The sequence below is a fragment of the Carcharhinus amblyrhynchos genome, chromosome 18 (genome assembly GCF_965287045.1).
Source record: "Carcharhinus amblyrhynchos chromosome 18, sCarAmb.v2.hapA, whole genome shotgun sequence".
Taxonomy (NCBI): domain Eukaryota; kingdom Metazoa; phylum Chordata; class Chondrichthyes; order Carcharhiniformes; family Carcharhinidae; genus Carcharhinus; species Carcharhinus amblyrhynchos.
In genome coordinates this window covers 47,264,133-47,287,607 of record NC_137341.1, presented here as the reverse complement: position 1 = coordinate 47,287,607, position 23,475 = coordinate 47,264,133, and the positions used below count along the sequence as shown (strand labels likewise).

The 23,475-nt window shown below is 41.4% G+C and overlaps 1 protein-coding gene across 1 annotated transcript in view; it reads right to left on the bottom strand.

Annotated features, from left to right (window-relative positions):
* clec16a (C-type lectin domain containing 16A) overlaps positions 1-23,475 on the bottom strand; it is a 246,720-nt gene that overhangs the window by 180,344 nt on the left and 42,901 nt on the right. Inside the window, exon 10 of the mRNA XM_080206958.1 lies at positions 18,097-18,210. Coding sequence (XP_080063084.1) covers positions 18,097-18,210 — 114 coding nt within the window. The remainder of the gene's footprint in view (positions 1-18,096; positions 18,211-23,475) is intronic.

Here is a 23,475-nt window from a genome sequence, read left to right as displayed (position 1 = left end):
ATAAGATGGAAACGGAGAAGAACTTCTTCAGAGTTATGAATTTTTGGAATTCTCTTTCCGATTGAGCTGTGGAGGCAGAGTCTTTCAATGTATTCAATGTTGAGCTCGACAGAGTCTTTACTGTAGAGACTATGAGGGACATGTGGGAGAGTGAAGTGAGGCCAACATCAGATCAGCCATATTCTTCTCGAGAAGGCAGAATAAGCTCGAAGGGCAGCATGGCCTACTTCTGCTTCTATATCTTATGTTCTTAAATAGTTCATTGTTACCTGTAACTCCCGGCATGCAGAATCAGAGTGCATGTCTATGACTTTGCTTTGCGTTGTGGCATGCAATTAAACTTGTCCGAATCACTTACAAGTAAAGATTGATGCTTCAATCACGTCAGGGGTTGGCAGAAAATACAAGCCGGGTGTTTCACCTTGAAAGGATAGTGCAAGTGCAATGCTTGGTTGATAAACTTGCAGATAAGATTTTTCTGTTTTCACTTGCAGCTGGTGTACAGACTTCAACAACATCGCTGTCAGCTTGTCTTAAATTGAATTGAACAAATATATGAGGGCTTTGGTGCAAAACAACTCGACATTAGGTTCTGCACTGAAATAATTTTTGACTCAATGTTGAGCATTTACTGAGCATACCCGTTATTCTATTCTCCTATAACATTCAAAAACAAAATTAAATACTGCTGCAGTTTAAAATAATTCTTCAGTTATACTTCAATTAAAATTCACAGAATTATATCACAGCAGCCTAGCATCCACTGGTGCTTTAGAAAAAAAGTGCATAGCCAAAACAAGAGATTGAAACTGCTGGCACGTTGTTAGTTTATTTCATGGAATCTATCTGTATTTGTGCACTGGGAGAAATACTAAATTATTTGGGTTTTATGGAAAATGTGTCAATTGAATGATAAAGAGGACCCAAGTGTCATACACGATCTAGGTTTTTTTTAATTAACAGGATATGGCAAATGGTTTAGGTGAAAATAGGAAATTAAAATAAAAGATTACAATAGACAATGTACACCTTCACAAGTGTGAATCAATACTTAAAAATGAACACAAGATACCAGTAAATTTAATAGCAATTTTGTTCGTGCTTTTCTTCCCTGTGCTCATCATATAGATGCCAAGGGCAAATCATGTTTGACTAGAGTTCTTCAAGGATGTAACAAGTAGATAACGGGGATCCTGTAGACGTAGTATATTTGGATTTCCAGAAGGCGTTCGACAATGTGCCACACAAAAGGTTAATTCACAAGGTTAGGGGACGGCACAGTGGCACACCGGTTAGCACTGCTGCCTCACAGCGCCAGGGACCTGGGTTTGATTCATGGCTTGTGTCACTATCTGTGTGGAGTCTGCACTTTCTCCCTGTGTCTGTGTGGATTTCCTTCAGGTGCTGCAATTTCCTTCCACAGTCCGAAAGATGTGCTAGTTAGGTTCATTAATCCAAATAGGTGCCGGAGTATGGCAACTAGGGGAATTTCACTGACTTTGTGCAGCATAATGTAAGCCTTACTTGTGATGAAGATATAAACTTAAAGTTAAAGTGGGATTGGTAGTAATTTATTAGCTTGGATAGGTGACTGGCTGACGGACAGAAGACAGAGAGAAATGGTAACTTTTTTTTCTGGATGGCAAGAAATACCTGGTGGGCTACCAGGGTTTGGTCCTTGGGCCCCAGCTATTTACGATCTATTAACAACTCGGAAACGGGGTAGAAGGCTCTATAGCTAAATTTACAAGCCAGTAAGTTGCAATGAGGAAATAAGAACCTTACAAATGCATATAGATAGGTCAGGGGAGTGGGTCAAAATATGGCAGATGGAGTTTAATGTGGATAAATGTGAGGTCATGCATTTCAGTTGGAAAAATGGGAAGGTGAATTATTATCTAGATTGGGATAGATTTCGGGGTACTCTGGTGCAGAAGGATCTGGGTGTCCTCATTCATGAATCACAGAAAACTAGCGTGAGGGTACAGCACATAATAAAAAAGCAAATAGAATGTTGACATTTATAGCTAAATGAATAGAATATAAAGGCAAGGAAGTATTGTAACTATACAAGACATTGGTGAGGCCGCTACTGGAATATTATGCACAGTTTTGGTCCCTTTATTTGAGGAAAGATATAATGGCATTGGAGGCAGTTCAGAAGAGGTTCACTAGATTGATTCCAAAGATGAGGGGTTTGTGATGTGAAGAGAGATTGAATAGGCCGATACTCTCTGGAATTTAGGAGAGTGAGGGGAGATCAAATTGAGGTATACAAAATGATAAAAGGTATGGATAAAGTCAACGTGAAGCGGACGCTTCCAGTTGTGGGGCATTCTAGGACGAGAGGTCATAGTCTTAGGATAAGAGTAGCAAATTTAAAATAGAGTTGAGGAGAAACTACTTCTCCCAAAGGATCGTGAATCTGTCAAAATGCAGTGGATGCTGGAACAGTGAGTAAATTTGAGGGCTTAGACAGATTTTTAATTGGTAATAGGTTGAAAGGTTATGGGGAGAAGGCAGGGAAATGGGGAATGAGATGCATATCAGCTAGGATTGAATGGCAGAGCAGACTCAATGGGCCAAATGGCCTAATTCTGCTCCTATATCTAAAGAACTTTTAATTTTGCGTTTTGTTTCACTGGAAGCTAAAGCTAGTGGAATGATTGTTATGTAATTCTAGTTAGCCTGTAAAGAGGCCATTGTTGCATTAATGCACCAATAGATAACCATACTACAAAGCTTTGTTAGGCTTTTCGTTCAATCTTGTTCATTTAGGGTGCTTGCTGGGAGAAAAAGTTAATTAGTATGTATGAACACAATAGCTTAATTAGAAATCATTAACTACCCTGATAAGAAATAAACAACAAGTGGGCTGATTAAATATTATAAAGAGCTCATTAACAAAACAAGAGCTTTTGCTCATAAAAAACTGATAAGTGGATGCGAATAATGAAACTAACTGCAGATGAAACATTTCTTGGAAGGATAAAAGCGAGGGGAACAGCAGGAGCTCAGATAAGGAATTTGTTATATATTAATGTGATCACTTGTACAGCAAAGATAAAAGGATGAAAAGATTGCCACGTGGTGAATCACTTAACCAGTTAATGGTTAATAGGTAGGTGGTGCTTATTCACAGTCCGGGATGGAAGAGGGGGAACATCTCCCAAATGCCTCTGATGTCACCACGTAATCATGTGACACACTACTCACAGATGCATCAGTTTACAATACATAATGCCCCTTCCCCTTTACTCCAGTAGTACAATACATAGCATCCCTTCCCCTTTATTCCCATAGTACAACACGTAGCTCCACTCCCTCTTTACTCCAGTAGCACAATACAAAACATCACTCCCTCTTTACTCCAGTAGCATGACAACAACCTTACTCACTATGAACAAGTATTATACACAGTTTCATGCGCAATGAGTCTTTTAGGGTGGACATGGATTCTGCCTAGGCAGAACTAGTCAGGAGTCTTTTATTTGATTTGTGTGTCTCCTCCAAACTCTTGTCATCAATTTGCACCATATAAGAATTAGGCCCCATCTGAGTATTCTGGCAAATACCCATTTCTCACTTTGAAGAGCAGTTTATTGTTAAAACTACTTCTCCTTGATCAAAACGTCTTGGTTTCAACACATGTTCATGGCAAGTAACTTGTTTTTGATGTCGTCACTCTAGTATGGTAGAAGTGTCAGACATCGAGAGCAAATCAAATTTGGTTCTCACCAAAACCAATATTGCCACCTGGATTCTCGCAAGGTTGGTGTTGTTGTAGGATATGAAAAAGTGGTCAACTTTTGGGCAACGGTGCTTCATCCTTTGACTGTTTAAATGACATTCTTCAATGACTGCACTAACCTCTCCACCAATCCATTGATGGAAGGATGATTAGGTGCAGTTCTGATTGCTGTATGTCATGGTTTCTGAGGTAGTTTCTCAAATTCCCTTGATGCGAGTCGAGTTTCGTTATTGCTAGCTAATTGCTCCAGTTTGCTAAACTGTGCAAATACTTTATCTAGTCTTTTCAGTAGTCATCATCATTATTTTGGGCCATTTGGAATGTGTGTACATTAGGACGAGAAATATATATCCTCCAACTGGTCCTGCAAAATCAATAGGTACTCTTTGCCAAGATTGTCTTGGTGAATCCTACAGGTGAAGTGGTTGAGAGATGGAATATGGAGCATCTTAACACAGAACTGATACTGTCCTACTCTTTCTTCAAATCAGAGTCTAGCCCTGGTCACCAGAACTCGCTCCTGTGAGCTATTTCATACATACGACTCCTGGACGTCCTTCAGTGTATGACTCCGCAAGCATGGAGGAATGATCATTCTAGTCCCCCCTAGAAGTACTCCGTTTTGCACCATTAACTCAAGTTCCTTTGATTGGCATGGCTTAAATTTCGGATTCCTCTTCAATTTACCCAGTGGTATTCTTTTGAAGGTCATGTCTGTAACATTCCCCATTTGAGCTTGTATTAGTCCATCAACCTGGGAACAGTACACGATATTCACATGGTTGTCCCGTGATTCAGCTTTGTCCCAAATTGGCAGACGTGATAGAACATCAGCATTCACATTGTTGCTCAGATCTTCTATATTTTTCTAACATTTTCGGTAATGCGCTCTTTCCATCAACCTATTGATTAATTGCTTGATTTTGTTCAACCACGCTCTTCTGAAAACTGCGAGAAAATTTCTTTTCACTATACATAATGGCAATTTTGCAGTTTGACTATTCGCTTCAACTTGCACCATGATGAAACCTTTCACTGGAGCCATCGCTTCACTGCAAGTTCTCAGGTTTATATTAGGCTTTAATAATACATTCTTGACCATCTGATGATATAAATTTTCAGAGATAAGAGACACAGTGGCTCCCATATCTATTTTCATTTTAATTTCTTTCCCACTTAGTTTCGGATAGACCCAAAATCTCTGTGCATCACCTTGCACTGAAAATACATGGAGCTTGGGTTCTCCATCTCCCGAAATATCATGTATTCTTGGGACTTTTCTTTTCTTTGGTCACTCTGGTGACTTTTTTTTGGCAGATTTGGGTGCCTTCTTGTATTTACCTATCTTGGAGGTTTCAGAATTCTGTCTGGTCCAGCATGCCTTTGTTATGTGATCTTTCTTACTACAATTATGATACTTTTTTTTCCTCAACACCCACATTCCTGTGGAGGATGCTCCACCTGGCACACCTACGGCATGCTGGCATGTTGAGACATTGGGATGAATTTTCCCATTCCACCTGCCACGAGAATTGTGGCCAGCGAAGGCAGACTAGGGAATGGCCCGTGGGCTTCAGGCAGAGTTTCCAGTTCGGGGTGTGTGCAGCCAGAATATTCCACCTATCTTCTTTTCTTAGCATTTATTTTGTATATTTTGGCACCATCTCCGATTTAGGAAGTTTCTTTAGCAGCCAACCCTGCAGACACGGATCTCAACAGCAAGTTGGGCAGCACAGCAGTTAGCACTGCTACCTCACTAAGCCAGAGAGCCAGGTTCAATTTGATTTGCATACAGTGAAAATTATTGTTTTTTTGCACACTACACAAAGCATACCATTTATAGAGAAGGACACGAAAGAGTGCAGAATGTAGTGTTACAGTTTGTTTCCTGGCTCAGGTCACTGTGCAGAGTTCGCATGTTCTTCCAGTGTCTGTGTGGGTTTTCTCCAGGTGCTTGTTTCCTCCCACAGTCTAAAAGACATGCTGGTTAGCTGCATTGGCTATGCTAAATTCTCCCTCTGAGCCTGAACAAGCACTGAAATGTGGGGATTTTCAAAGCAACTTCACTGCAGAGTTAAAGTAAGTGTAACTGACTCAAATAAACTAAGTTGAGTTCAAGGACCTGACGTTGCAGTGTTGAGTGTTCTGTTAGCAATTGTCTCTGAATTGCCTCATTTCTCAATCCACAGATAAGTCTGTCTAGCAGTATGTCCCCAAGGTCAGTCCAAACTCTCAACTCTTTGCTAATTTTCATAGTACGGCTACAAACTGTGGAATATTTTCACTCTCTTCTTGGCTCCTCTGATGAAATCTGCATCTCTCTGCAATGATTAAAGGTTTGGCCTAAAAGTGTTTTTTTTTAAAAAAGGGTCTCAAGTCAATTCTTCGTTAAGATTTTTTTAAAAACCAGCCTTGGGAGGATTGGTAATACTTTGTAACTGAGTGAAGGTCTTTTGCCCTATTACACTCAGGAAATTTCTGACTTGAATTCCATCCGTGATCCTGTCTGCAGCAAGGTAATATTGAAATTCTCTTCATAGGTACGCCATGATTTCACATTCTCATCAAATGGTTCCATACTGCCATCTTCCTTCAACATAGCAGTTACCCAGTTCTTAAGTTGTAACACTTTGTTTAACTTTTCCTGCCCTCGAAATTTCTTTTCTCTCCCAATTTACTTTGTCCTTTTTTGCCTTGGTTGGACAGTTGCTTTCAGAAAAAAAATGGTTTTTTTTTGCATCAATCTGTTTTAAAACCAACCCAGAAGACTTCAGTTTTCATTCTGCTTAATCTCAGTCACTATTTTTTTTTTGAGCAGTTGCTTTTCCAAATGCAGGTTCTCTCTCATGCCCGGAGTTTGAGGACCTTGACGATGCAGCTCACCACATGTGAAGGCACACAGCTGGAAATGATTCCACAGCTTCTGTAAACAAACTTGTTTTTACACAGCTCACTCCCTTTTTTTTAAAAAAGTTCATCATTTTCTAGGAGATTTTGTTAATTGTGCGCACGGCACGGTGGCACAGTGGTTAGCACTGCTGCCTCACAGTGCCAGGGACGTAGGTTTTATTCTGGTCTTTCTCCCTTTGCCTGCGTGGGTTTCTTCCGGGTGCTCCAGTTTTCCCCCACAGTCCAAAGATGTGTAGATTAGGTGGATTGGCCATGCTAAATTTGCCCCTTAGTGTCCAAAGATGTGAAGAAGATTTGTGAGGAAGGGGCCTGGGGCTTGGGTAGGATTAAAAAAAAAAATGGGTCAGTGCAGGCTCAATGGATCAAATGGCCTCCTTCTGCACTGTCGGGATTCTTCAATATATTATTGTATAACATACGGTGAAAAGCATTGTTTCTTGCAGGCTATAGACAAAGCATACCGTTTATAGAGAAGGAAAAAAGAGTGCAGAATGTAGCATTAGTCATAGCTAGGGTGTAGGGGAAGATCAACTTGGTGCAAGGTAGGTCCATTCAAAAGTCTGACGGCAGCAGGGGAGAAGCTGTCTTTGAATCAGTTGGTACTTGACCTCAGGCTTTTGTACCTTTTTCCCGACGGAAGATGGATTCTATGAATTGACTAGTGTTACTGGTGATGCGCTGGCTGAAAAGTGTTTTTCTTTTCCCACCACCAACTCTGAACTTTCCTAGGGGTCATGGAAAAAATTAAGGAACTGGGCCGGAGTGCTGATCAGATTTAATATACACACTTAGCAAAGGCAAAAAACCGGGCTGATTAAACTAGACAGTGATTAGAATTTAGAGTTTGCTACCGCATGGATGCACAGTTGAGGTGAATATCAAAATCCCTTTAAGAGAAGCTCGATAAGTAGATAGGAAAGAAAGGAAGGCCGATATACCTGATGAAGGTAGGTGGGGGGAGAGTCACGTGAGGCATAAATACTGGGCTGAATAGCCTATTTCTGTGCCTCTATGGAAATCCATAAAACTTGGCTACATAGTTCAGTGGTGTTAATAGGACATAGTCACATCCACAGTCCTCCTGCTGGATGGGATTTGCTTTTTTCAGTAGAAGACTGTAAGTAACGACCCTTCACCCTTTCGCAATTCTGAGATCTTGATTGTACACGAATACCGCATTAAGTTACAGGCTAAACAAGTCACAATTGATGTTTTTAAACTTTTCAACGTTAAAAGTTCATCAATTATCCCTTTTTCCACTTTCTTCCTACCCCTCTCATCCATTAATCAATTGAACAAGCCGGAAAGCCTCATGATACTTTGAACGCAATTAAATGTGCAGGTGAGAAAAGAGATATCTTTCCTTCTGACTTATGCCACTTAGCAAAACCAGGGGCCTGCTATTTTTAATAAACATGGGTTTTTTTTTGTACGGCACTATTGAAATGTTAGTAACCCAATAATGCAAATATTCTGCAGGCTGGACTGAGCTTGTAGCTCTCCATGCACAGTATTACACATCGAGTGAAGCTAAAATGAAATAACCAGTTTCCTCTCAAGTCACATCATCACTAGTTTAACGACAATCCAATCTAAACTGAATCATTTTTTTCCAATCCAATCAATGCTCCTCTTTTTCTTCACCTTTCGCAATATTTGTCAAGCTTAGTACACAACTTACAACAGGAAATGGGGCAAGGGGAAAATAATCAGAAATGTTTGCTTTACACAGAAACTAAGCACCTTGATAGTAATCACTGTTCAGTATGCAAATAACAAGTCAATTGAAAAGGCACTGAACAATGTGCAACATGTCAAACTGCTCCTTCAATGGCGCAATGTAATCTAACAGCACTACTTTGGCTATTTACCAAAGCCATGATGTGCAGATGCTGGCGTTGGACTGGGGTAAACACATTAAAAAGTATCACAACACCAGGTTAAAGTCCAACAGGTTTATTTGGTAGCACAAACCACTAGCATTGAGTGCTGCTCCTTCATCAGGTAGGTGGGAGTTCTGTTCACAAACAGGGCATATAAAGAAACAAACTCAATTTACAAAATAATGGTTGAAATGCGAGTCTTTACAGGTAATCAAGTCTTAACGGTACAGACAATGTGAGTGGAGAGAGGGTTAAGCACAGGTTAAAGAGATGTGCTTTGTCTTCAGCCAGAACAGTTAGTGAGATTTTGCAAGCCTAGGCAAGTTCTGGGGGGTTACAGATAGCATGACATATAGCAAGTGTGAAGTTGTCCACTTTGGTAGGAATAATGGTAGGAAGGACTATTACTTACATGGCGAAAAACTGCAGCATGCGACGGTGCAGAGGGACCTCGGGGTCCTTGTGCATGAGTCACAAAAACCCAGTCTGCAGGTGCAGCAGGTGGTCAGGAAGGCGAATGGGATGCTGGCCTTCACAGCGAGGGGGATTGAATATAAAAGTAGGGAGGTCTTGCTGCAACTGTACAGGGCACTGGTGAGGCCGCAGCTGGAGTACTGTGTGCAGTTTTGGTCACCGCACTTACGCAAGGATGTTTTGGCCTTGGAGGGAGTGCAGAGGAGGTTTACTAGGCTGATGCCGGAGTTGAGGGGGTTGAGCTATGAGGAGAGGCTGAATAAACTAGGCTTGTACTCGTTACAGTTTAGAAGAATGAGGGGAGATCTCATTGAGACATATAAGATGATGAATGGGATGGATAGGATAGAGGTGGAGAGACTCTTCCCGCTCAGAAAGGACAGTAGGACTAGAGGGTACAGCCTCAAGATAAAGGGGGGGGGGCGGTTTAGAACGGAGTTGAGGAGGAACTTCTTCACTCAAAGGGTAGTGAATCTCTGGAATTCTCTGCCCGTTGAAGTGGTGGAGGCTGCCTTGCTAAATATATTTAAGACACGGGTTGATAGGTTTTTGATAGGCAAGGGGATTAAGGGTTATGGGGAGAGGGTGGGAATGTGAAACAGACACGACAGATCAGCCATGATCTTATTGAATGGCGGGCAGGCTCGAGGGGCTAGATAGCCTACTCCTGCTCCTATTTCTTATGTTCTTATGTTCTTACATGAACCCAAGATGGGCCTGTTGGACTTTAACCTGGTGTTGAGACTACTTACTGTATTTACCAAAGCACCAGCATAGCTTACACGATCCTTCATAAATAATATTAAATTCACAGCATCTTAGAAACCGTACAATGCAGAAAGAGGCCATTTAGCCCATCGAGTCTACACCAACCACAATCCCACCCAGGCCCTACCCTCATCGCCCCATATATTTACCCACTTACCCCTCTAGCCTACTCATCTCAGGACACTAAGGGACAATTTTAGGGTTAATGGAAGGACTCTTGGTAGTGTTGACGAGCAGATAGATCTTGGTGTACATGTGCGTAGATCCCCGAAAGTTGGCACCCAGGTTGATAAGGTTGTTAAGAAGATGTACGGTCTGTTAGCTTTTATTTGTAGAGGGATTGAATTTCAGAGCCGTGAGATCATGTTGCAACTGTACAAAACTCTGGTGCGACTGCACTTGGAGTATTGCGTACAGTTCTGGTCACCACATTATAAGAAAGATGTGGAAGCACTGGAAAGGGTGCAGAGGAGGTTTACCAGGATGTTGCCTGATATGGTGGGAAAGTCTTACGAGGAAAGGCTGAGGGACTTGAGGTTGTTTTTGTTAGAGAGAAGAAGGTTAAGAGGTGACCTAATTGAGGCATACAAGATGATCAGAGGATTAGATAGGGTGGACAGTGAGAGCCTTTCTCCTCGGATGGTGATGGCTAACACGAGGGGGCATTACTTTAAATTGAGGGGTGATAATTATAGGACGAACGTCAGAGGTAGGTTCTTTACTCAGAGGGTAGAGTAAGAGTGTGGAATGCCCTGCCTGCAGCAATTGTGAACTCGCCAATTTTAAGGGCGTTCAAATGGTCAGTGGATAAGCATATGGATAACACTGGAATAGTTTAGGTTAGAGGGTCATTAGATTGTTGCACCGACCAACATAAACATAAGAACATAAGAAACAGGAGCAGGAGTAGGCCATCTAGCCCTTCGAGCCTGCCCCGCCATTCAAGAAGATCATGGCTGATCTGTCGTGGCTCAGTTCCACACTCCCGCCCTCTCCTCATAACCCTTAATCCCCTCTCTTATCAAAAACCCATCAACCCGCATCTTAAAAATATTGAGCGAGGTAGCCTCCACCACTTCAACGGGCAGAGAATTCCAGAGATTCACCACCCTTTGAGTGAAGAAGTTCCTCCTCAACTCTGTTCTAAACCACCACCCCCCCCCCCTTTATCTTGAGGCTGTGCCCCCTTGTCCTACTGTCCTTTCTGAGCGGGAAGAGTCTCTCCACCTCTATCCTATCCATCCCATTCATCATCTTATATGTCTCAATGAGATCTCCCCTCATTCTTCTAAACTCTAACGAGTACAAGCCTAGTTTATTCAGCCTCTCCTCATAGCTCAACCCCCTCAACTCCGGCATCAGCCTAGTAAACCTCCTCTGCACTCCCTCCAAGGCCAAAATATCCTTGCGTAAGTATGGCGGCCAAAACTGCACACAGTACTCCAGCTGCGGCCTCACCAATGCCCTGTACAGCTGCAGCAAGACCTCCCTACCTTTATATTCAATCCCCCTCGCTATGAAGGCCAGCATCCCATTCGCCTTCCTGACCACCAGTGGAACCATCGAGGGCCAAAGGGCCTGTACTGTGCTGTGCTGTAACGTTCTATGTTCTAATTTTAGCAAGGCCAATCAACCTAACCCACACATCTTTGGACTGTGGGAGGAAACCGGAGCACCCGGAGGAAACCCACGCAGACGTGAGGAGAATGTGCAAACTCCACACAGTGACCCAAACTGGGAATCGAACCCAGGTCCCTGGAGCTATGAAGCAGCAGTGCTAACCACTGTGCTACCATGCCACCCACTACCATTAAACATTGATGACTGCTAGGTTGGCTCATTGTTCAGCAAGTCAGCATATGAAGATGCACAAATACATTATTAAAATGATATAGCAAGTTACACAACAGAACATCTCCTAACATGATGAAGTTTTTCCCAATGATTTTTTTTTATAAACAGCAAAATGTAATGATTGAATTGTATAAACAAGCTTGAAAATTAAATCAGATACTGCAAGCAACCCAAATATTTACTAATATAATGAAAACAAAGTGCTGGAAAAACCTAGCAAGTCTGGCAGCATCTGTGGAGAGAGGAATGTTTCGAGTCCATACAACTCTTCTACAGCCAGTGGGCATTGAGTTAATATTTGTTATTTTATTTTAATCACAAATGCGACATTCGGCCTTTCTACATATGACATTCATTTAGTATCTCCACTGAAAATAGCATTATCTACTCAAAACAAATAGGACAAAACATATAGGTTTTAGTAGGAAAAAGTTTAAAAGTTGATCACAGTGCTCTGAATTTTTGTGAAATATTTGAGGATAGATTTCCAAGATGCCCTAAAAATCATCGCATGTCAGTATTTTTCCTTCCAACTTATTTGATTAACTGGTCACGGGAGTACAGAAACCACATTAATAGGCGCAGACAGTCATGGTAAGACACAAACTGAACTCACAAAGGTTACAAAATTTAGCTGCTGTTGGAGAACGAACTTCAAACAACCATTTTGCTCTTTCACTAACCAAAAGAGAAAATGCTGGAAAATCTCAGTGGGTCTGGCAGCATCTGTGAGGAGAGAAAAGAGCTGACACTTCAAGTCCAGATGACCCTTTGTCAAAGCTATTTCACTATACCACAAACAAAACAAACTTGAATACTGCACCACACACCACTGAAGGGCCTATTTAGAATAAATTGTCAATGAGCCTGTTTCTCACTGCATTGCTGTAGCTTTACAAGGGAATGTTAGTAAGCATCCATTAGTACAAACACACATTGCTCTTGTACAGAATCCCATTTTCTTTTGCTACTGTTGAAAAGTAATAATGGCAGAAGGATGTTTGGAGCTCTTCCACAAATAATGCTAGGTTAACTGTTAATTTTAAATCTGAGACCAACTAAAGGTACACAGAATTTGGGACAAATGCAGTTATCTGGAATTTGGTCACAGATCAGCCATTATCTCACTGAACAGTGAAACAGGCTCAGGAGCTAAAGGGCCCTCTCCTGTTCCTGGTGTGTTATACATTAAATCCTCGTGTAAAGAAATTCTATGGCTAGATACTTCTAGACGAAAGGTGGACCAAATTTGTAGCTTATTGCATTCAAATGTAATCAAGACTTTTTTTTGAAGTGTTTTATCTATATTTTACAATGCTTTATCCGTGTTTTACAATGTTTCAGAAAACAAAATATTGCTTAAGAACACCAACCAGGAGCAGGAGTAGGCCATCTGGTCCCTCGAGCCTACTCTGCCATTCAATAAGATCATGATTGATCTTTTTGTGGACTCTGCTCCACTTACTAGCCCGCTCACCTAAACCCTTAATTCCTTTACTGCTCAAAAATCTATCTTTGCCTTAAAAACATTCAACGAGTTAGCCTCAACTGCTTCACTGAGCAGGGAATTCCACAGATTCACAACCTTTTGGGTGAAGAAGTTCCTCCTCAACTCGGTCCTAAATCTGCTCCCACTTATTTTGAGACTATGCCCCCTAGTTCGGGTTACACCCGCCAGTGGAAACAACCAAAAGTTAAAATTCTAAATTGCGGCAAGGCCAGTTTTGATGGTATGAAGCAGAACTTTCAAAAGTTAATTGGAGGAGTCTGCGGGAAAGCAAAGGGATGTCTGGCAAGTGGCACGCTTTCAAAAGTGTGTTAAGCAGGGTTCAGGGTAAACACATTCCTCTTAGAGCAAAGGGCAAGGCTGGCAGAAGTTGGGAACTCTGGATGATTTTGAGGCCCTGGTCAAAAAGAAGAAAGAGGCACATGACATGCATAGGCAGCTGGGATCAAGTGAATCTCGAAGAGTATAAGGAATGTAGGAGTAGAGCTGAGAGAGAAATCAGGAGGGTAAAAAGGGAACACAAAATTGTTTTGGCAGATAAGGCAAAGGAGAATCCAAAGAGCTTCTACAAATACATAAAGGGCAAAAGAGTATTATTATTATTATTATATTATTATTGAATATAAAAGTAGGGAGGTCTTGCTGCAGCTGTATAGGGCATTGGTGAGGCCGCAACTGGAGTACTGTGTGCATTTTTGGGCGCCGCACCTGCGCAAAGATATTTTGGCCTTGGAGGGAGTGCAGAGGAGGTTTACTAGGCTGATACCGGAGTTGAGGGGGTTGAGCTATGAGGAGAGGCTGAATAAACTGGGCTTGTACTCGTTAGAGTTTAGAAGAATGAGAGGAGATCTCATTGAGATGTATAAGATGATGAATGGGATGGATAGGATAGAGGTGGAAAGACTCTTCCCGCTCAAAAAAGACAATAGGACTAGGGGGCACAGCCTCAAGATAAAAGGGGGGCAGTTTAGAACGGAGTTGAGGAGGAACTTCTTCACTCAAAGGGTGGTGAATCTCTGGAATTCTCTGCCCGTTGAAGTGGTGGAGGCTGCCTCGCTAAATATTTTTAAGACGCGGGTTGATGGGTTTTTGATAGGAGAGGGGATTAAGGGTTATGGGGAGAGGGCGGGAAAGTGGAACTGAGCAGCGACAGATCAGCCATGATCTTACTGAATGGCAGGGCAGGCTCGAAGGGCTGGATGGCCTACTCCTGCTCCTATTTCTTATGTTCTTATTATGTTCTTATGTAACAAGGGAGAGAGTAGGGCCTCTTAAGGATCAACAAGGTCACCCATGTGCAGATCCACAAGAGATGGGTGAGATCCTAACAGAATATTTCTCAACAGTATTTACTGTTGAGCAAAGCATGGATGTTGGGGAACTTGGGGATATAAATAGTGATGTCTTGACGAGTGTACCTATTACAGAGGTGGTGGTGCTGGAAGTCTTAAAGCGCACCAAGGTAGATAAATCCCCAGGACCTGATGAAGTATATCCCAAGATGTTGTGTGGGAGGCTAGGGAGGAAATTGCGGGTCCCCTGGCCAAAATATTTGAAAAGTCTGACAACACCAGGTTTTAGTCCAACCGATTTATTTGATAATAGAGGGTTCGGGGTACATGTTCATAGCTCCTTGAAAGTGGAGTCACAGGTTGACAGAATGGTGAAGGTGGTATTTGGCACACTTGGTTTCATCGGTCAGAACATTGAATACAGGAATTGTGACGCCTTGTTGAATTCGTACAAGACATTGGTAAGGCCACTCTTGGACTACTGTGTGCAATTCTGGTCACCCTATTACTAAAAGGATATTATTAAACTAGAAAGAGCGCAGAAAAGATTTACCAGGATGCTACTGGGACTTGACGGATTGAGTTATAAGGAGAGGCTGAATAGACTGGGACTTTTTTCTCTGGAGCGTAGGAAGCTGAGGGGTGACCTTATAGACGTCTACAAAGTAGTGAGGGGCATAGACAAGGTAGGTAGTCAATATCTTTTCCCAAAGATAGGGGATTCTAAAAATACAGGGCATAGGTTTAAGGTGAGAGGGGAGAGAGATACAGAAGTGTCCAGAGCAGCAACTTTTTCACACAGAGGATGGAGAGAGTCTGGAACAAGCTGCCAGAGGTAGTAGTAGAGGCGGGCACAATTTTATCTTTTATAAAGCATTTAGATAGTTTCATGGGTACGATGGGTATAGAGGGAAATGGGCCAAATGCTGGCAATTGGGATTAGTTTAGGGGTTTAAAAAAACAAAGAGTGGCATGAACAAGTTAGGTCGAAGGGCCTGTTTCCATGCTGTAAAACTTTATGACACTAACTCCCTGCTTCTCTTATCTTATCTATTCCCTTCATAATTTTATACGTTTCAATAAGATCCCACCCCATCCTTCTAAATTCCAATGAGTATAGTCTGCTCAATCTCTGCTTATAAACTAATCCTCTCAACTCTGGAACCAACCTAGTGAATCTCTTCTGCACCCGCTTCAGTGCCAGTATATTCTTTCTCAAGTAAGGGGACAAAAACCGTACACATCACTACCCTGCTTTAGCCAGTCATCATGAATTTGCCTTGAACAGATGTATTGGCAGGACTTTCAACAGTTCGGGGCTTAATAAGGTGAACTCAAAAATATTTGATTGTCTAAAGTCCACCTCCAGCAACAAAATCGGAAAGAAGAATCCTAATCAATTCTAGTGCTTCTTTCACAAGTTCAGCACAAAGCAAGGACCAATTCTGGTTCAGTTCCTCAAAATACCTGCTGACGGATATTTTCCAATAAGCGTCAAAACATCCTAATTACATTTACAAGGGCTTAATCTATAAATTGTTAACCTCCTTCCAGCAAAATTTTCCAAACTAGCGTTTTGTTTTAATATTAAAGACAGATAGGCTGTATACCCTTTCTTCAATTACATCATTGATGAAATGTAAGCATTGCTCGACTAACTGGGCAAGCAAAAAAAGCTCTCTGCTTTTTTTATAACTAACCTGCTCATCGAGTAACGCTTGAAGTTGACGTGGAGTACGTGACCCAATAACCACAGATATACAATCAGAATCAAGCAACAGTTTGGTTTTAAAAGTCACTTGCCATTTCATTAGCCAAAAGCTACCAGAAACTTTAACCACAGGAGGAAAAAAAAAGCCCCCCAAAAAAGCGAATAGTACAAACCTTTGGCACAGATGGAGAGTTAGTCAGCGGAGTAGGAAAAAGCTACAACAGGCACAAAGGATCAGAAGCAGCAAGGAAACAGAAGAAGAACATTAACAGATTAGAGATAATACAAGAAAGACTAGACATAACTTACAAATGGACAAATTGCTTTTTGAGGTCTCTGTAACTGAGTAGGTACATGACAGAGGATGGTTGGCAAGTGAATGTTTCTCACCCCAATCGAAATTAGATGTCACAAGAAAATACATTCAGGCTGCTCCTGAATAATCATTCACCTAGAATCCCAGCTTGCATTTTTAGAAGATACTGATTATTCAGGTTTTAAATTTTCAATTTGTTCTGCGTCACCACATGTATTTAAAAAGATCTCTTTAAATAAAATGTCACTTTTAGTAAATTGTATGGCTTTCCCTCGATTGTAACTTACGAATAAAAACTAGGTTAACACATCTCTAATTGGGCTTCTGGAACTCAATGTTTTCTAAGCTGTTATCGGTACCCAAATGTTCTTGACATTTTTTGTACCATGCAGTCAACGCTAATCTGAAAAACAATGTTTTTTAACTTTACAGTGATTAAAACTAAGAAATGTAAAACGTGGTGCACTTGGCTAGAGATTTAATTACAATATACAAACGCCAGTGTAACATTTCACAACTCTCAAGACTGCATCCAATTCCAAATTAACAGAACAAACATATTCAGTGCGATGGCACAGTGGTTGGTTGGCACAGCTGCCTCACAGCGCCAGGGACCTGGGTTCAATTCCTTGCTTGAGTCACTGTGCAGACTCTGCACATTCTCCCCATGTCTGCATAGGTTTCCTCCCACAGTCCAAACGACATGCTAATTAGGTGCATTTGGCCATGCTAAATTCTCCCTCAGTATACCCGAACAGGCGCTGGAGTGTGGTGACTAGGGGATTTTCATAGTAACTTCATTGCAGTGTTAATGTAAGTCTACTTGTAACACTAATAAATAAACTTTAAACTATTCCAGATTCTGCACTGTGGAAAACTAGTAGCAGAAGTGATCAGAAAAGTAACACTACAATCTACTTGTTGCACTTTATTCTCAGGGATCACTTATCCCATTCTCAAGTTAGAGACAGGATTTATATGTTGTACTGCAGTTCAATATTCATAAAGATAATTGCAATATCCTTACCTACCAAATGTAATTGTATGTGTATTTAAAGAGAGCTATTTCCAGAGAATAGTTTGCTGCGCACATTTAAATGTCTCAAAGGAGACAGAATTTGCATGACAATTATATAGCACAAAAGGTGTGCAAATTAGCAAATGAAATATGAAAATATGTGTATTTACATTGGACTCTCACAAGGAAAGAAGTCTCTTCTGTTGGCTGCAGCTATATTTGCTAACATTTTGAAATGTCTGGAGTAGTTCAAGTGCTGCCAAAGTTTTTGATCTGGTTCTCAGAATTTGTTGCTCAATATACACTCCTAACATTTCAAATCTACAAAATGTTTTCTTTCATCTTCAGTCATCACTAACACTGCTTGTCAACCATTGGATTATTAATAAAATGCAGCTGATGTATAGTTAAATAAAAGGATTATCATATGACAGTTCAAAATAAAAACTATGGAAGACTAAGAGTTCAGTAAAGAGACGGGAAAAGCTTAGAGGTTACAAAGAACAAAACAGCTTCTAGCTCAAGTTAAACCATTTACGGGAAACGAGACATTTATCCAGCTACCCTCTAAGTCACATCGATTGCAACTGAACTAAAAAGAGACGTACTTACTGAATGCTTCAAAGCATCCTGCTCTGAATGCAGACTGAACATTGAAAGGTCCCCATTCAAGATCACATCAGCCAAAGAGTTCACCAACGGCCTATAGTGTATAATTAGAAACACCTAACAGGAAAAAAGTTCAAATAGTGTTAATTTTAACTTTTAAAAATTGTGCAATTGAAAGCCTTGACAGATTATTAACAGGCGGACAAGGATTAAGAAGGTCTAATGAGAGCTGATACTTGAAGCTGCCATTTAGCTCTTCTTTTGAGAAGTAATTTAAAAATATTATATATACACTATGCATTAATGCACACTTTTTAAAGTACAATATGAATCAACAATAGACATTCATAGTATAATCAGAAGATAAAGTTGTGCATAATGGAATTAAGTTCTTAAACATACAAGAAGTATAGCTGTTTAACAAGCTAAAAGACATTACTTTTGTTGTTGGGAGCATTACTGATGTAATTTCAAAAACCAAGACTACTGGCTAGTTAAGACCTGCGAAATTGCAATTCTAGTCCCACTCATTAACCAGCAACCATATATTATATGAAAGCAAATTACTGTGGATGGAAAATCTCAGCAGGTCTGGCAGCATCTGTAAGGAGAGAAAAGAGCTGACGTTTCAAGTCCAGATGACCTTTTGTCAAAGACCATATATTGTTGTCACATCAGCCAAAAAATTGAAATTCAGGGGCAAACAGCTATATTATTTAACAAAGATTTGTTAACATACTAAATATACAATTAATTTTTAAAATTTTGTTTCAAGTTTAATGCATTATTATATTCTCCGCAAATTAAAGAACATGCTCCTCAAATTTAATTACAAGGATGAAGATATTATATTTTGTTTGCACACAGTTTTAAACTACAGATCCTATCATTGTCTTGTGACTCTTGCAGACCCTGACAACTTCTAAAAGAAAATTCAAAATTCCAGTGAATAACTGAAATGTTTTAAGACTTTTAATGTAACAAACTAAAAACATTAATTAAATACTAGTGCAATACCTATTTTATACTCCAAAACACAGTCAAAAATCCTCTTTTTAATTCATTCATGGGGAGTGGGAGTTTCTGGCTGGGCCAGCATTTATTGCCCATACCAAGTTGCCCGAGGGCAGTTGAGAGTCAACCACATTGCGGTGGCTTTGGAGTTACATTTAGGCCAGACCAGATAAGGACAGCAGATTTCCTTCCCTAAATGGATATTAATGTCGCAGGTGGGTTTTTCTGACAATCCACAATGGTAACATTCACACCACACACTGGCCAGGCAATGACCATCACCAACAAGAGAGGATTTAACCATCACCACGTGACATTTAATGGCACTGCCATGGCTGAATTTTTCACCATCAACAGCTGGGGGTTACCAGTGACCAGAAAGTGGACTGGACTGGACTAGCCAAATAAGTACAAAAAAAACGTCAGAAGTTAGGGATCCTGCGAAAGCAACATGCCTCCTAAAACCTCAAAGCCTATTCACCACCTTAAAGGCTCAAGACAAGAGTATGCTGGAACACTCTCAGCTTGTCTGGATAAGTGCAGCTTCAACAACACTCAAGAAGCTTGTGGCTTTTTCCCACCCACAAAAATTTACCACCACCAACGCACAGTGGCAGCAATGCACACCATCTACAAGATGCACTGCATGAACTCAGAAACACTCCTTAAACAGCAACTTTCAAACCCACAACACTACCACCTAGAAGAATCCGTCACTATCGTTGGGTCAAAAGTCTGAAACCCCTCCCTAACAGCACAATGATGTACCTACACCTCAGGAAGGCAGCTTACTATCATCAGCTTAAGGGCAATTAGGGATAGGTAATAAATGTTGGCCAAGTCAGTGATGTCCATTCCTATGGATGAATAACACAAAGTAAAACAAGCTGGTTAGTAAACCTCTGTTAACAATAAAGCTACCTAGGCTCATCAGCAGAATTCAGAGAAGGCCACATGACCTGGATAGGCAGTGGCGGAGTGGTATTGTCACTGGACTGTAATCAAGAGATCCAGGCTAATGCTATGGGGTTCTAGGTTCAAATCCTGCTTGTGCTGATGGCAAAACGTGAATTCAATGAAAAAGCCTAATGAAGACCACAAAACCATGTTGATCGTTATAAAAATCTATCTGGTTCATTAATCCTCTTTAGGGAAGGAAATCTGTCATCCTTACTTGGTCTGGCCAAGATAAGTGACCCCAGATGCATAGCAATGTGGTTGACTTTTAACTGTCCCTTCAGGGGACATTAAGGATGAGCAATAAATGCTGCCCCAGCCAGCAACATCCATGTCCCATGATCGATTTTTTAAAAAAAAAATTCCTCCATTTTATTCCAAATTAAAGAGAGCCCGAAATACAACAATCTTATAAACCTCATTTATAATACTGGAGCAAGGAGGTTCAAACACATTGGATTGAAAGCAGTGCAAAAATAAAACATCCCTGAGCTGCAGTAACCTCAAACAGACAAAGACAAACAGCTTTAGACTGGAGAACATGATACAATTTGGGACAGCCACTCAATGTGGGGAAAGGATTAAAATTTATGCAGGATAGGTATGGCTTTAAAGAGGGTGAAGAGCTGGAATGAATACAGAAGCAAAAGGCCTGGTTAGCAGATAACACAGCTGCCAATAGAATCCCTACAGTGCAAGAAGGCAACCATTCAGCCCATCGAGCCTGCATCAACAATCCCATCCAGGCTTCATCCCCAAAACCCCATGTATCTACCCTGCTAGACCCTCTGATAAGGAGCAATTTAGCATGGCCAATCAACCTAACCTGTACATCTTTGGACTGTGGGAGGAAACCAGAGCACCTGAAGGAAACCCACCCAGACATGGGGAGAATGTGTAAACTTCACACAACAGACAGTCACCCGAGGCAGGAATTGAACCCTGCTCTCTGGCGCTGGAACACAGCAGTGCTAACCACTGTACCATAATGTCACCCATTTTACACCAATGGTGTTGCAGGGTGGAGGAAACAACAAAGAGGCCCAAAATGAGAGGAGTGAAGAATTCTGATGAGTGCAGTGCTTGGGGTTAAAGGCTATAGGGGCTAGAGATGGGGAATGACAAATCCTCAGACTTGAGATTTGTAGAGACTTAAACACAGGACAGGGGATGTCATATAAAAGTAGTGAAACCACACCTCAAGTGCTGTGTTCAGTATTCTGGCAGTGGCAGGCAGGGAACTTGCAATCTAGAAAGCCCTTCAATTACCTGCAGCTTCTGGGGGTGGGGCAGGAGGACCTCATGCTCAGTGAGCATGTCCAATTGAAGCACCAAGGCATTAAGTGGGTACATGAGAAGGCACCTCCTTACTCTTACTATTACCAGAGAGCTGCCAGCCTCTGATTGGCTGGCAGCTCTCAGAAGCAGGATTTCAGTCCTGCTGAGACTTAATTCAACAGGAGGCCCAATCCAACACTGTCCACATAAGTACCAGAACTCCCAAAAATATTCAACACCAGGTTTGCAGCTGTAGGATGTAAACCCCACTATGAACATTAAATTCTGTCAACAGTGACTCGGAAATACAAAGGCAGGAAAGATGGGTGAGACATAGAATTAGAGGTTTAAAAGTGCTAATCTTTACGGAGTGTGAAGGATGGGAACTACCAGAAAACTTTCCAATGTTTTACTGGAGGAAACTGTGGCTCATCCAAAGACAGCTCTCAAAATGTCATGGCACAAACTGCTGTGTGGTGAATGATATCAATGTCACATTTTTCACAGTAACTTCATTGCAGTGTTAATGCAAACCTACTTGTGACACTACCAATAAATAAACTTCAAATCTGATTCAGGTAATAGGGCGTCCATCTGAAACAGGATGTACCAGTTAGGGCCAATTGCTTTTTCTAGGTTGGAAGCAAAATTCAGCGACAACTGGATGCTGCGTAAAAGCTGCACATGCTCTGCCTATTTGTACAGGGCATTGAGCAACTTAAACATTGATTCTTGAAGGGACTCTTGGGGGTCACTCAAAAAGGAAATTCCAATTGTGCTGAGAGCCCAGGAGAAGCAGGATTGAACCTCGACTGGCCACAAAATGTTTCTGGTCCACTACCCGTGCTTCTGAGGCCATCTCTAACCCAAATATTATCTTCCTGACCCTCCAGACTAGTGATGGGCAATCTAGGCTGGTGAGTGGGCCACGAGGGCCCTCCTTTATCTCAGTGGGCCACAACATAGAAATTGGGCATGTCACTAACCATGTCCCCACAAAAATGATTAAATACATTTAACACACTGAATATTTCAGTTATAGAAAATGCTTAATAATTCATTAACAGAGCTATCAACTTCAGTGGTGGAAACAAAATAGGTATTTACACTTTGGACACAAAGGCTGTCTGTCAATGCTGTGAGCAATCAGCGCGCATCTCACTTCACATGCCCTTGCTTTGTGTGTGCATTAGTTCAGCTCTACTGGTAAGGGAAGAAAACTACGCAGATGGAAATCAGCAGAATGTGGCAACCCTGAGCGCATGCAATGGTCAATACAACATCTCATGGCCCACACTCCAAACCCAGATGGGCCACATGTGGCCCCCAGGGTACAGGTTGCCCACCACTGCTTCAGACCCCACAGACCGTGTCGAGCAGTCATTTTAAAGAATTCATTTTATAGATGTGGGTGTCGCAGATAGGCCAGCAATAACTGCCCATCTGTAACTGCCTTTGAGTGGCTTGCTCAGGGATTTAAGAGTCAACCAGATCGCTGCAGGACTGGAGTCACAAGTAGACCAGACCACGTAAGAACAGCAGATTTGCTTCCTTGAAGGACATTAGTGAAACAGATGGGTTTTTAACCACAATTGGCAATGGTTCCATGGTAATCAATTTTTTACTTCCAGATTATTTTTAATTTAAATTCCACCATCATGGTGGAGCCTTTCCATCCAATCATTGGTAACAGTACACCATTTTTCACCCACAAGTTGTCAGTGACATTGAAGTGAAGTCCTGAGCATACCTGTCTCAGGATAGCAGAGACAGGCAATATTTTACTGACTTTGTGTCCTTTTTGGTTCAACCTGGGGCTGCCATCTCTTACATTTGCTGACTCAATTCTTAGCCTATTATATCTTAACATCCAAGGACTCACAACAGTTTCCAACCTCAATGGAACACCCACAGAGAAGCTCTTGTTAAAGCAGCTTAAGAACCAGGATTCCTCTCTCGTGCCAAAATCTTATTTTCCCCTCATTAGCCTAGACCTCCCTACAAATATCAAGTCTATCCAACATTTGCGTACTGCTCCAATATCTGGAAAGGCTCCTGAAGAACACTGCATCTTTCCAAATGGATGCAAGAAAATATTTGCACTGGATATATGGTCTCTCTCCAATCTTTAAT